The sequence below is a fragment of the Drosophila montana genome, unplaced genomic scaffold (genome assembly GCF_035044405.1).
Source record: "Drosophila montana isolate Dmon_TW-CO22-7 unplaced genomic scaffold, ASM3504440v1 contig_2537_1, whole genome shotgun sequence".
In the NCBI taxonomy this organism is placed as follows: Eukaryota; Metazoa; Arthropoda; class Insecta; order Diptera; family Drosophilidae; genus Drosophila; species Drosophila montana.
The window spans coordinates 107,172-123,237 of NW_026997401.1; the positions used below are offsets into that span (position 1 = coordinate 107,172).

Genomic DNA, 16,066 nt, shown 5'->3' on the forward strand with positions numbered 1-16,066 from the left:
TTTCTAGTAGCCAGATCGGGATTCACTACCGTCCTCGGGGACCTTTGGCAGATAGCGTAGGGTTACCCGGGGAAATTGGCTATCCGGGTCTACCTCCAGACGGTGTGTGGCGAGCGGCGGCGGAATAATGGTTTTTCTGCTTCACCTTCCGTCACTGGCTCGTACGTCGCCATGCACTTCGGCGCCGGCGTTTCCCTTTCCTCGACGGGGTCCGAGCTGCGGCGGAGCTGGCCGTCTTAATTTCCGGGGCCAATCCGAAAATTATATCGCTCCGGATTCCCGCACTAATCGAATTTGCTCGCCCGTCTCGAGCGGTGGGAGTTCCTCCTCGTCTGCTGGATCTTCCACCTTGTCGGTTGCTGTCGGGGTTGTCGCTTCAGGCGACATTCCGCGTATGGTGGCGAATTCCGCGAGAACAGAGCCTCGACAAACATGGTCGTCACCTCGACGGCCATTAGCATGACCATCCCGTTCAACCGTTCCATTATGTTGGTCCGCCGGGAATACAGCGTGTGACGGAACTGGAGAGGTATTCCCGCTGCTAGAGTCCTCGTCCGACGAGATTGAAATAATTTAGGGGTCCATCTGCAAATTTAATTACTCGTTAACTTATTCCTTACTTAGTGGTTAATTCCCTATCCTCACAGTGGCTCACATTCTACTATCTAATCTAAGTTTAGTACTGGGGTTACGTTAGCGACGGGTGTTCTTCCCCTTCGTCATCAATCATCTCTTGGATGAATGGCTTCAGCTGCGAGATATTGGCCACCCTCATGTTTCGTTTGCCTGGCTTCACTAGGCGCACGATGTTGGGTTATATAAACTAAACGACCCGATAAGGGCCGTCAAATTCGGGTGCCGATTTCGTGGCGAAGTCCTCAGCCGCGTTCGACAGCTGGTGCTGCCGTAACAAGACCGTCGAATCCAATAAAGGTCGCCACTCTCGTCTCCGCAAGTTGTAGTGCCTGCCCTGGTCCTTTGATTTTCGCTGGAGATTGCTGTGGGCGATATAAAAGATTTCTCTTAACCTATCCGCCTTCGTCCTAGGGTCGAACGCACTAGTTGCAGACCCGGGAGTCACCTGATCGTACAAAGCAGCAGGCAACCGTAGCTCCCTATCCTGCATCAAGAAGTCGGGACTGAACCCTGTTGAGTCCGCCTCGCTTGTGTTGACCCCCAGCGATATCTCCGGCAAAAGCTATCATGGTCTTCACGGTCCTATTGGTCCTCTTGGGTGCAGTACGGTGCAGGATACTGGACCTCTACACCCAGGGACTCCAGAAAAGCCTTGAAGCTGCGGCTTGTAAACTGTACCCCGTTGTCGCACTTCTTCGGAACCCCGAACCTACCCAAAATCCTCTCTCGGAACGCTGTCTGCAAGTGAGCCGCCCACTTCGAGAAAGCAGCATGGAACACCAGTAGCACTGTGTTGCCATTTCTCGACAATGGAAGGGGGCCGACGAAATCCGCGCAGAGCTCTGCCATCGGCTCCGCTACTCGTCGGCATGCGACCAGCCGGTTTGAGTTGCTCGCTCTTGAACTTCTGGCTGACTTCGCATAACTTCACGTACTCTGCTGCGTCGCGGAACATCCCCGGCCAGTAGTATCTCTGGGCCAACCTCGACACGGTTTTCCTCACGCCTTGATGCCCGGCTGTGGGAGCATCATGACATTCTTGCAATACCCTCTGTCGCTGACCACTAGCCACACATAGCTCTCAGGGAATGTAGTCCTCATCGTTCGTTCGGTGGCCCAAATGCCTATATAGCTGCCCATATTCTTTTACGAGGTCCGGGAACTTGGCTGGCTCTTTGGCGATTCTTGCACGCATACTCGCGACCCATTTGCAGGGGGCCTCGGCCACCACTACTTGCTGACAGGTCTCTAGTGGATGCCTTGATATTGCATCGGCCACGACGTTGAGCTTCCCTCAACGGTAGTGAACGTCAAACTGGAACTTTTGCAGTTCCAGTGCCCATCGCGCAATCCTTCCTTCAAATTCTCTACATGCTGCTCTTTCGTTTATGGTGCACCAAAGCCCTCAACTCTATAAGGTACTCCCTAAACTCCTCCCCCACGCGTTGCCTAGGGGACCGGATTTCATCCTCAAGCCTTTCGAATTAACGCGGCGGGGAGCTCCAAGAAACCCCTCCTAAACTCTGACCACTGCACATCTCTTAGTCCACTACTCAAGAACCAACGAGCGGCCCAGTCGCAGAACTCCTCACGCTTTGCCCGAGGCAATCGATCAAGGGTATTACCATACGTAATAGCGTGCTCCTCTAAGTCCTCTAGGAACCCAAGGGGGTCGGAGCGGCCTTCGTATCTCATACCCCACTTCCGGACTCTTTCCGGCACGTTCGCGAGAGATCTAATCTCCGACTGGGAATATGGCCTGGGATTGTAGGGAACACTACCCGGTTCGGCAGGGGTCAGCCCTACCTCTACATCGATCGCTGTTGCTCGGCGAGCTTCATCTCTCCTGAAGCCATGAGCCTCCCCTACACTCGTGACGGTAAAGCTTGGGGTAGGCATCTGCGGACGCTCGTACAATTGTAAGCTCCTTAGGTCGGGCTCCGATTTTAGACGCGGCCGGCCACCCACGTCGAATAGGACGCCCCCGGATGGCGGCTCTAACGTTTTAGAGTATTGAGCCTCTACCGCGGCAAGCCGAGCCCAAATTTCGGATGTTTGGCCGCCATCCTGCACGAAAGTGGATAGCCGCTTACGCAACTCCTCCACGCGCCCTTCCTTTTCCAGCCCGAACTCATGGGCGATCGCTACCAGTTCCTCCTTGCGCCGCTGGTGGATTAAATTCAAACTTGAATTATGCGGGGCTCCTTGCCCTTAACTGACTATACGCTTATTATAACGAACGAAGTGAACTATTAGCTTAACGGTTCCTTGCCTTTAATTAATAATGCTCTTATTCAGATTTGCAACAAAACTATTAAATTATTACACCAACGGCTCCTTGACGTGACTTTGGCCATAAACATAACGGCTCCTTGCCGTGGATCAAAACTGTGGGGTGCCTGATCCAAGTAGCGACCTCACAATTGCAATTTTTAAATTACGGGGTGAAGATCAATTTACAACATTTAGTAAGTCAAAGAATCATAAAGCATACCGCACAAAAATGATAATTTTCTTAAAAAATAAAATAAGTAATGCTCCTTTGATTTTCGCTGGAGATGGGCTATATAAAAGATTTCTCTTAACCTATCCGCCTTCGTCCTAGGGTCGAACGCACTAGTTGCAGACCCGGGAGTCACCTGATCGTACAAAGCAGCAGGCAACCGTAGCTCCCTATCCTGCATCAAGAAGTCGGGACTGAACCCTGTTGAGTCCGCCTCGCTTGTGTTGACCCCCAGCGATATCTCCGGCAAAAGCTATCATGGTCTTCACGGTCCTATTGGTCCTCTTGGGTGCAGTACGGTGCAGGATACTGGACCTCTACACCCAGGGACTCCAGAAAAGCCTTGAAGCTGCGGCTTGTAAACTGTACCCCGTTGTCGCACTTCTTCGGAACCCCGAACCTACCCAAAATCCTCTCTCGGAACGCTGTCTGCAAGTGAGCCGCCCACTTCGAGAAAGCAGCATGGAACACCAGTAGCACTGTGTTGCCATTTCTCGACAATGGAACGGGGCCGACGAAATCCGCGCAGAGCTCTGCCATCGGCTCCGCTACTCGTCGGCATGCGACCAGCCGGTTTGAGTTGCTCGCTCTTGAACTTCTGGCTGACTTCGCATAACTTCACGTACTCTGCTGCGTCGCGGAACATCCCCGGCCAGTAGTATCTCTGGGCCAACCTCGACACGGTTTTCCTCACGCCTTGATGCCCGGCTGTGGGAGCATCATGACATTCTTGCAATACCCTCTGTCGCTGACCACTAGCCACACATAGCTCTCAGGGAATGTAGTCCTCATCGTTCGTTCGGTGGCCCAAATGCCTATATAGCTGCCCATATTCTTTTACGAGGTCCGGGAACTTGGCTGGCTCTTTGGCGATTCTTGCACGCATACTCGCGACCCATTTGCAGGGGGCCTCGGCCACCACTACTTGCTGACAGGTCTCTAGTGGATGCCTTGATATTGCATCGGCCACGACGTTGAGCTTCCCTCAACGGTAGTGAACGTCAAACTGGAGCTTTTGCAGTTCCAGTGCCCATCGCGCAATCCTTCCTTCAAATTCTCTACATGCTGCTCTTTCGTTGCGCCTATTACCACGATATCGTCTAGGTAGGCGAACGCATACGTCCAAGGCTCGCTAAAAGGTCGCACACGCCGAACGCAATCCAAATGGCATCACCCGCCATTGGAAAAGACCCTTTCCTGGGACAGTGAATTCCGTGCATTCCATACTATCGGCTGCCATCGGTATCTGCCAGTACCCGTGCTTCAAATCTAGAGTTGAGATAAATCCGGAATGGAGTGTGCATTGAGTTGCCGGTAGTCGATGCACATGCGCCACTCGCCAGTCTTCTTTTTGACTAAGACGATTGGAGGGCTGTGCGAACAACGCGACGGCTCAATGCCTTTTCAATGCCCTTTCCTGATCTGGGAGGCCTTCCTTCGGTTCCCTCTTGGTATCCTCTCCTTCTTGTTGCCGAGCAGGTTCTCCCCTTCTTCCACGACCTGGGAGGCCTTCGTTCGGTTCCCTACCGTCTCTAGGACCAGTTCCGCCTTGCCGCAACGTATGGGAGTGCCCATTGCACCTAGGAAATCTATCCCTAGGATTACGTGGTCTAGCATCGAGGGCATAATGAGCATCACCATACTGATCATCTTTCCCGCTAGGCTGACGTCTAATCTCAATGGCTTCCCTACTTCGAGCGTGGACCCATCTGCCAGACGAATGCGCGCTTGTACGTCCTCCGCTCATCCCCGAATCGCCCACTTGCGTACGCAATTTTCACTAATGAAGCTGCGAGTGGCTCCAGTATCGATGGTGGCAGGCATCGTTCGCCCGCCAATCTCCACCGTAGCAACGATCCGGCCACCGCCCACCTTCAGTGGGTGTCCTATTACTGAGTCACGTGTGTATCGTCGCCGACCCGATCCTGGCCTGGGCGACGCCGTTGCCCATTACCCGCCTCCGTGCGGCGACAACAATCCTGGCTACTCCTGCCCCGGTTCCCACATACCCAACAGAACAAGACGGGCGCGTTGGGGCTTTGGGACAAGGTGGATAAATATTTCCTTCGCACGTAAAGCCTGTATTCGGGGGCAGCGTTTTCGTATATCCGGTGCAACTCCTGTGCCGGCTCATATCTGGCATGGTGCATCAAAGCCCTCAACTCTATAAGGTACTCCCTAAACTCCTCCCCCACGCGTTGCCTAGGGGACCGGATTTCATCCTCAAGCCTTTCGAATTAACGCGGCTGGGAGCTCCAAGAAACCCCTCCTAAACTCTGACCACTGCACATCTCTTAGTCCACTACTCAAGAACCAACGAGCGGCCCAGTCGCAGAACTCCTCACGCTTTGCCCGAGGCAATCGATCAAGGGTATTACCATACGTAATAGCGTGCTCCTCTAAGTCCTCTAGGAACCCAAGGGGGTCGGAGCGGCCTTCGTATCTCATACCCCACTTCCGGACTCTTTCCGGCACGTTCGCGAGAGATCTAATCTCCGACTGGGAATATGGCCTGGGATTGTAGGGAACACTACCCGGTTCGGCAGGGGTCAGCCCTACCTCTACATCGATCGCTGTTGCTCGGCGAGCTTCATCTCTCCTGAAGCCATGAGCCTCCCCTACACTCGTGACGGTAAAGCTTGGGGTAGGCATCTGCGGACGCTCGTACAATTGTAAGCTCCTTAGGTCGGGCTCCGATTTTAGACGCGGCCGGCCACCCACGTCGAATAGGACGCCCCCGGATGGCGGCTCTAACGTTTTAGAGTATTGAGCCTCTACCGCGGCAAGCCGAGCCCAAATTTCGGATGTTTGGCCGCCATCCTGCACGAAAGTGGATAGCCGCTTACGCAACTCCTCCACGCGCCCTTCCTTTTCCAGCCCGAACTCATGGGCGATCGCTACCAGTTCCTCCTTGCGCCGCTGGTGGATTAAATTCAAACTTGAATTATGCGGGGCTCCTTGCCCTTAACTGACTATACGCTTATTATAACGAACGAAGTGAACTATTAGCTTAACGGTTCCTTGCCTTTAATTAATAATGCTCTTATTCAGATTTGCAACAAAACTATTAAATTATTACACCAACGGCTCCTTGACGTGACTTTGGCCATAAACATAACGGCTCCTTGCCGTGGATCAAAACTGTGGGGTGCCTGATCCAAGTAGCGACCTCACAATTGCAATTTTTAAATTACGGGGTGAAGATCAATTTACAACATTTAGCAAGTCAAAGAATTATAAAGCATACCGCACAAAAATGATAATTTTCTTAAAAAATAAAATAAATAATGCTGAATTTTTGATCTTATCATACTTAAATATTTTATTAGCTGGCTCGAGGTCCGGGCTTAAATCAGCATTAAATACAATTCGGAAGGCACGTAAGCATGATAGCGAACATAAGTTATGCGCTACAAGGACTAAAGAGAAGCATTAAAAAAAATCCATTTGGCATTAGTAAAACAAGAGGCTATCGAGAGTTCCCGATCAAGAGATACCCTGAAATCAAAATGCAGCACGCACTATGAGCTCGTTGAAACCAGGAGAAATATAAATATATTTCAATATAAAAGGTTCCTGGTCTCTGGTTCCAACTGGTCTCAAACACGTAACCAACCGAACTACTTTCCATAAATTCTGCTGGGCAGCCATGCAAACAATTTATTTTTGATGAAAACATATATAATGAGCACTTACACAGCACAAAACACAATAAAAACGCAAATGCAATGCTGTTTACAGAATTTAATAAAGACGAGCAGGAACGTGTGTGTTCACGTATTCAGAAATTCTTGCAATTCGCGCTTGCTGCCTCAAACACATGTGAATATAAGCACGTCTTTCCTTTAAGAGCTTTTATGTATCGTAACCGAACTTGATGAAATTTTCAGCATTAGATGTTATTGTACGGAAGATTATTCGTATGCTAACAAAAAGCCAACTGCATTACATTTTTACATTTACATTTTTACATTTTTTTTCAATCTCTATTGCTGATTGGTAATCAACGCACAGCATAATAGCTAAGAATCCGCATGGTAAAATCGTAAAAACGATTGAAAGAAACTTCTTTATTTAACATTAAATCTTTAATTCACTTTTAAAAATCTTTGTGCAAATTAATTTAGTGGGCGTCGCACACATTTCGCAAAATTCATTCCTCCCTTTTGAAATTGGGATGACGATTTTGTGGGTGAACTTTCGGGTTCAAATGTGAAACATTTATGTTTACCATTGGAACCATTGGAATTGTACTCATGATCAAAGATCTTTGTGGACATTTTTTTGATGCGTTTTACGCAAAATGAACGAAAGTTTATTTTTCGGCTTCAAGGTTCTCACCACAGAACTTACATTGGAGAAAAACGATAATATAAACTTTTGTTCCTTATTCGATTCTTTAAAACATTTATTGAAAAATGGTTATAAAATTTGAAGCACAAAACTTACCACGTCCAACGCTGGGAATTACTTGGTAGTCAAATATATATAAGTAAATAAATTATCATATCTTTCAGCTCAAGGACATCTAAAGCGATGATACCCGAAGAAAATATGGATGATGATGTTCAAGACAACAGCAAAGTTGTAGGAAGTAATGGTACTGGCCCGATTCGAGGTAACATGGCAAGAAAATATCTTCTTATTTTATTTCATTATTAAAAATATTTTTCTATGTTACCAATTAAATCGACGTACGAAATCTTAAATGTAAATCAATTAAATGATTGCCCAGGATCAAACTCTTTACTCAATGCTGCCGATGAAGACTTGAAGATCGATTTTCCCGAGCACTCACCTGAAAAACTTGGAAAAGACGCCGATGTCGACAATAAGTAAGTATAAAATTAGGGAATAAGTCTTATCTAGTTTGTGATACCGTGTTCCCACACTGTAGTTGTTCCAGTTTTTAAAAAAAGTTTTCAACTTCAAGGGAAGGTATCACAGAAGTGAAAACTTCTTAATATCTTTGTAGATACCAAGATTTATGTAGTTGTTTTATTTTTGAGTTCTGTCTTTATAATGGATTCTTATCGATATTTTCGAAGTGATGCAAAATCTTCAATAGCAACTGATAAACTTATTCGGCCTATGGTGGACGATAATAAATGTATAAAATGTTTTGATATATTTGCACTTTGATTTTAAACACTTGTTTTGTTGTACGGAGAGTCTGCTCCGTTTTGCTACTTTATTAATTATGTTTTATTCTTCGATACATGAAATGGACTTAAGCTAATTATGTTAAAGCTAACATCGTCAGAGAGGGAGTGCGTAAACATGCATATATATTTGCATTAAAGTATTAGTGCGCGTGCAGCTATGTACTTCTCGTACATAGCGCTCCCGGGCCTTGCCCGTGGGATGCATGGTCAGCGCTTATGCCGTAAGTCGGCATAAGACGGTGGCCGTCTTGTGGCTGATCATATTACATTTGATCGAGTCACTGACTTGCGCTTATGTTTTGATTTGTTCGTTTGTTTGTTTGTTCGTTTATCCATTGTTGTCAACGGCAATATTTAAGATTGTAACAAAGTGTTACAATGCGCATGCATGAATACACTACAGCTTCATGTCTCAACCTTTTATAGTGTCCGAGATCAATTAAAATCAGGTCGTTGACCTTTTCAAGAATAGATATGTACTTTATGGGGTCGGGATACCTTCTCCTGCCTGATATAAACATTTGCAAAATAAAAGCATAATAACCCTATATTTGAACGTATAGGAAGACCGAATGCAACCAACTGTGTAACACCTGTTCACAGTCCAATAATAGCTTCACATGTGTTGAGTCAAAAATCGTTTTATGTTTCTCTATGTTGCAGATATTACCCGTTTAGTTTTCTTAATCAAAATAATTTTAAATCAAACTTTAAAGGATCTCCTAAGTGACTAAAATTCAAAATTTTGAAATTCTAGGTATGAAATATTGAAAGGACTTGATTATAATGATTTGTCAGACTCCCAGATTTTAGATGTGTTTGTTCGGGCAAAATAAATTATTTAAACTGGTTTGATTGTCTCGATAGGAAGCTCTGTAATTTTGTATTTTATTTTTTATTAAATTGCATCTTAAGCTTTTCTTATTTTAGAATTTAAAATAAGATTTGTTTGCTAGTTTTAAAAGCTTTCAATAACTTCAGGAGTCAACATTAAGTTTGTAAACCAACACAAAAGTTCCATTTAACTTGGGATCAAACTGCGTTTGATTTGTTTGAGTACGATATGATCGCTAAACTTATATTTTAAAATATTTTAATATATTAAATTGTATAATAAATAATGCATGACCTCAGCCAACCTCAGTACACAACATGCATTCATATGTCAACACAAATTTGGGATAGGTCATGCATGATAAGCGCTGGGAAACTAAGAAAATTTATATCTTTGCCAGCCAAAGCCAGAGCAGTAAATAACAACACATCTCTATATATAAAACTGTTTGTCCTGACTGACTGACAGACTGACTGACTGATTGGTGATCAACGCACAGCCCAAACCGTAACAGCTAGGAAACTGAAATTTTCACTGTAGTTACCTTATGTGATGTAGGTGCACGTTAAGACGGGGTTTCGGGAAATTCCACCCGCAAGTGTGGAAAAATTGCGAAAAACGTTTGTATGTAACTTTTTTGTTTACCATCCGATCGGCCTCAAACTTATTTTCAAAAATCTTTGTTCAAATTCATTTGAGGGTGTTTCACACTTTTAGGAAAATCCATTCCTCCTTGGTGGAAATGGAGGTCAAAGATTTGCTGGGTGACGTTTCGCGCTCAAATTCATTTCCAGAGATCTATAAGAAAAATCATTTGAGACGTGTTTCATACTTTTCGCAGAATTCAAACTTCTTCGGGGGGAATGCGATTTAAAGATTTTTTGTGCGAAGTTTTAAGTTGAGTCCGATTTGCATCAAACTTATTTTCAAAGCTCTACATAAGAACTTAATAAATACGTAACTCAGCGATTTGGGAAATTCCACTCGCAACAGTGGTAAATTGGCAGAAAACGGTTGTATGAAAGTTTTTTGTTTACCATCCGTTCGGCTCCAAACTTATTTTCAAAGATCTTTGTTCAAATTCATTTGAGGGATGTTTCACACATTTCGAAAAATCCGTTCCTTCTTGGTGGAAATGGAGGTCAAAGATTTGGTGGATGACGTTTTGTGTTCAAATTTATTTCCAAAGATCTATTTTTTCGCAAAATCGAAACTCCTTCGATGGAAAATAGGTGCTTGCACGCTATTGGCTGAGACAAGAACTTCTTTCGAGCATACACTGTCCAAAAACAAAAGTGAAATCAATCTATGTGTACTATTTTCCTAACATAGTTATGGCACAAGATGCGCTTAGTGATAAAATTATTTTATTCTTAAATTTTCCTGTATAGTATCTAGGGCAATGTATCATTTAAATAAATCAATGCATTTCATGGATAAAGCAAAAATACTTTGTATGAGCGTTACTCATCTTAGTGTTTATATTGTCTTTGGTTAAGTCTTTGTCTTTGGTGAATCGGTGAAAAAAATGGGGTATTGCAAAATGTACTTTTTTTCTAAGATATTTTAAGATATTGCAAAATAGTAAGGCAAATGTCTACAAGCGTATTAGATTTTCGGTGTTCTGAAAATAAACTAACTTTCTTGTTGCACGCTTATTTTAACAAAAACGGAGTTCCAGAGTATGCCATCTTTGGTAATGGAGTACTTTTGTGGTTTTAGCTTGCCTGAATGTGTTTTCAATATTTTAAAGACATTTTTCTTCAAATTTGATTAAATATTTAGTCATTTCGTAAAACAGTAGTTTCTATTTATTTTATCTAATGTTCATTCTGCATATTCCTTAATGCTCCCTAATTAAATCTAATTTTACCTGCCTCGACCAAGTATCCTAAGTATTCTGTGGTCATTTAAAAAGTGAACATTACAGATCAATAGGGAGTTCCGAAGACCGTTTTTAAGTTGCTTATGCTTCTTCCTTTGTCATTGCTTCAAATAATAATTGGATTTAAACGACGGGAAACACTAACGTCATGGATTGAAATTATTATTTTTCATTCTATTGTATTTTTCTTTGTACCTTGAACCCATCAAAAATTAATAGATAGTTATTATATACTCATGATCAGCATCAATTGGCGAGTCGATCTAGACATGTCCGTCTCTCTGTCCGTCCGTCCGCATGTATGAACGCGTCAATCTGAGAACCTATAAGACCATAATACTTTGAACGTAGGTCCGCCTAGTGCCCACGCTTTGTTTCCGATTATCAATAAATGCCCAATATCCAAGCAATCGTTTGTTAGAGATTTGTATATTTTTAGAGATTCTGTTGGCATTTGTATTCTGATATGTTGTCTTTTAAAGAAAGAATATAATTAAAAAAATATACAAATCTCTGACATATGTACCACGATTATCGGAACGGCCACTAAACTCGGACTGCTATAACAGACAAGAAATAAATATAGCCCATAAGCCCACAAATTCTTTGCAAAAATTCTTTAATAATACAAAGGCGAAAATACCAATGATGGACAAAAGTAATGTCATTTACAAAATATGTGGCGGGGATAATAACAACATTTGCAACAGAGTGTACATCGGCACAATAAAATCCAAGCTTAAAACAAGAATAACAATAAATTATTATATAAACCACTGTATGAAAAGCAACCACACACCAAATTTACAACAAGAACAACACTATAACAAAGACATCCATTAGAAATGTTACACAAAGAACAGACGACTAAACTACAAAACGGACACCGAAAACTGCGCTCGGTTATACAGACATCTATTGAATTGTCAAATAGTTTCAACCTCCACGTCGAAGAGCGCAGACGTGTAAAACAATGTATGTTTTTTTTAATTGTTTAAGTAATTGTTTTAATTTTATTTTTGATTTTTGTTTTTGTGTTAGTACCCTGGAGACGGTTGCCGAAGTGCAGTCGAAATGTATTGGTTAAATTCAAACAAAATTGCGTTATTCATTTTGTCTTGAATTACAAACCCCGGACATACATTGTTTTACTCCTCTGCGCTCTTTGACGTGGACATTAAAGATGATTTATTGTTCATTAGGTGTTTGTGCAAATGAGCACAATTTTCTGTGTCTGCTTTGTAGTTTAAGTACAAAATTATAATAAATTAAAAAAATAAATGGTTTTAATAAGTACGTTATAATTATAGATTTTTATGTTTATTGGTTTTGTTCTGGTCATGGTCTTTGGCTGTTTGCTCTCGGCGATTGGCTTTACAGTTTTCAATTTACGCGTCTGGTTGAAAATGCGACATCCACTCGATCTTGCCGCTCAGGCGACACTTAATTCTTTGGGGAGATGTTCAGTGCCATTGATCCGGTAGTGTGTGCCAGCAACTTCAAGAGGCAAACTTTTTATAGGTCCCTTTTTTGCTGCCGCGATGGGTCCTAGGCCCGCTCGGATGATTAGATTGCCGAAATGTGTGCAAAGGAAATGGAGGAAAGATTTCTGCTGTCCCGTCTTCTGGCATGAGAGGCCGTGAAGGGTGCTCGCGTCGTTCGTGGAATGCTGGGAGTTCGTTGTAAAGGTCAGGATAGCCCACTTTGAAACGCGCTCCATTCAATTTGGGGATCCTCAGAGGAGTGCACTTAAGCTAGTCCTTTTTACTGTATATACAGCGGATCTTTATTTTTTAGATAATGATAGCCTCCTTCCAGGTTCACGCGTGTTAGAACGAGTTGGATTGGGTGTCAAATGTCAAACACTCCCGACACGCCACGACAACGTCACCTACCTTAGTGTGACCCTTGTCAGGTAGCTGACATTGACAGGGGTTTCTGTTCAGCTGTGAGAAAGTAGATCAAAATATACTAGCTCAAAACAAACACTAACAACAACTCAAGACTGGTGCCGCGGTTGTTAAATGCTATAAATAGCAAAAATCTATGCTGCACAACATATAGCAATTTTCACAAATTATAAAAACTTTAAATAAAGCACTAAAAATTTAAAACTTATTGTTGATACAGCAAACTGCTGATTTATTAAAAATGTAAAATTTATTGTTGATACAGCGAACTGCTGATGTAGTAACAATGGTAAGCATAATGTTAAAATACAATAAGAAATATCATATATTAAATGGGACCCTTACAACGACGCCGTGTGGGAAGAGAATTTTATGGCGCCTAAGTCAGCCAAAACAAGCTGTTCATATTTTTGTTTAAGCAGCCATTTTTCCGATAACGGTTACTTGCTGGGGAAATCGTAGAATGTGAACTATATAAAAGTAAGAAATATTTGTCATAGTAGAATCAGATTATAAGAGACAAGAAACCCAAATAACTCTTCTCAGTTCGTTTATACTTTTATTATACTGTGAAGAGAGTATATCGGTTGCACCCGGCTGCAGTATTTTTCTATTTTATATTCATTGATTTGTGCATAAAATTAAAACGCTTGTTTTTTATTTTTGTATGTATACATTGTGCACATAAGGTTCCATTAAGTCGAACACTTTTCTCTATACATTTTGTATTGGTATACACTTTAATATATACTTACTTTCTTTTTAGGTGCGAACGTCCAAGTCGAGCTTATTCGATTGGAAGTAGGGTCGAACATTTTAAACTGAGTAAACTTCTTGGAAATATAAATGAGCTGGATAATACTTCACCGCGGGTACGAGCGTATTCAGTTGGATCAAAGTCAAAAATTCCACGTTGCGATATTCAGCAAGGTGTTCTTTTTTCTAAGTTAACAAACGGTCATCATCATAAAGGAAGTATTTGTAATGTAGATGTTCAAACATGCAGTGAAATTATTGGATTTAATACTACAAAAGAAATTAAATCTACGAGTGCCCCACTTTTAAATTTAAGAAACTACATTAGTCCTGTCCGCATGAGTGATTTAATGGAAATTGATTTTTCCAATGTCACCCAGGCATCCACCACTTCACAACAGCAAAGATTGTTTAAAAATTGTCAAGTACCTGAAAAGCAAAGTGAAACTCTAGCTCAAAAAAGGATTGCTAGCGATAATCCGAATTCATATGGAAATATCAAGCGTACTGAACTGAATCCCCAAAATGACTTGACTAGTAAGTATAAAATAACAAAATGTGGAGAAAACTCCGATACTGGATATTTAGAAATGAAACCAGTTGGCAAAGTGTACCCTAATTTCAAGCAATTAAGTCTTGATGACCAGATGGAAAAGTTAAGGTTACAAAATCAATGCCTACGATTGGGAGCAATGCAGGATGAACCTAGAAATAATAATAGCTTTTGCTGTGTTATGTCAGAAAGAAATGGAGATTTGACAGAGTCTCAACATATTACAAATATAAATAAATATAATGCTGAAAATCTTGACAAATCTTTCCCAACAAGTGAAGAGCATACCAAGCTGGAAAAGAACAAAACGGAAAATGCAATAGTAAGTTTTGCTTTAGATATAGGTAATGCTGACACAGTGGGAAGAAAATTAATACATTCTATTAGTAACGAAGACTACACGAAGCATGTAAACAAATCAAATGCATCTGATACTAAGGAAGTTGGCTACCAAATTCTTCAAATCAAAAGTGATAGTTCTCTTATTTCAAAGAAAAAAAATCAAAGACCATCTTATAAACAACAAATAAATCGACAATATCATTTAGAAGATTTGAAAAAAGTTGATCGAAAGGAGGCAATACTAAATACGCCCACTAAATGTAAAATATTAAACGAAAAAGAATCAAAAGATTTAAATGAGGATGCATTGTCAGAGCATATTCTAGATCAGGGTGCGACTGGATTATCTTCAGGATTGTGCGAATATGAACTCTATTATGCAAGCTTAGACCTTCCACAATGTAGTGGGCAAATGACAACAAATAGCCTTAAAAAAGTGTCATGTGAATCTTCGCCAACACCAATTTGCTTTGAGAGCAATAGTTCATATGCAAAAATTGATTTTGATCAATCGGATTCATCGTCTGCTTCATCAAAAATTTGTAATATTTAAAATCTTCTATACGTATAAATATACAACTTTTTTTAAAAGTAAAAATGGAGAAAAGTATTTAATGAACAAAATGAATCCTTAAATCTGTTTACAAAAATTCAAGATATGTTTCTTCAGAATAAATTGTATTTTTGTATGTCCATTCATATATTTCATGTTATCAATCATATTAGAAACAAAGAGATATTCGAGCCACTGAAATAACGGTGAAACAACATAACTCTTTAGGTGTATATTTGAATTAATACATCGTTATTTTAACCGTGCAACTGTTTAATGTTAAAAAAAAATATAGCGCGGGATTTAAAGCTCTGAAAATTTAGTTGAAAATGACCAATCTTAGCAGGTTTCGTTTCATAGTTAGATTAAGATTAACATTGTTTACATAGGATTGTGTTATACTGAAAATAATCAAACAATACGTAGCGAAATTTAACAAAGCGGATCGTCTTGGATTATTTTTGTTTATTTCGCGCAGTTGAACATTTTATTCTTGTTGTTGTTGGAAGATATTCTTCAATCTACATCATGACTTTCAAAAAAGATCAGCAAATGACTGCGCCTGATAGAAAAACAGCCAGAGTTCGAAAGTGTCGGTTTCTTTTTGATTGTAACTGCTTCTACGACCTTGCTAATGATTGGGACACCGTCATCACCGGATCTAAAAAAATAAAAGTTACCCTGAATTTAAAATTGATTTGATCTTAGAACAATTTTTAAAGAGTAAATGTGCTGCCCATGTGGAATATTATAGAAAAGTTGCAACGTAATTTAATTGCGTCGTATTTTATGCAAATTCTTCCTTATAGATTCTTTAATTGACTGTGGCTTTTTGTGGCTTTTTGGTTGCTGTAAATTCGTCGGTCAAAAACACAATTTTAACGTTAATGGCTTATTTGAAGTCACTTATGTATAATGATTATGTTTA

General features: G+C 41.5%; 1 protein-coding gene across 1 annotated transcript in view; it reads left to right on the forward strand.

The window, feature by feature from the left end:
- chico overlaps positions 1-15,183 on the forward strand; it is a 119,819-nt gene extending 104,636 nt beyond the window's left edge. The window contains exons 7-9 of the mRNA XM_064682910.1: positions 7,657-7,757; positions 7,875-7,974; positions 13,701-15,183. Of these exons, the coding sequence (XP_064538980.1) occupies positions 7,657-7,757; positions 7,875-7,974; positions 13,701-15,138 (1,639 nt within the window). The 3' untranslated portion in view covers positions 15,139-15,183. The remainder of the gene's footprint in view (positions 1-7,656; positions 7,758-7,874; positions 7,975-13,700) is intronic.
- Positions 15,184-16,066: the final 883 nt, after the last annotated feature.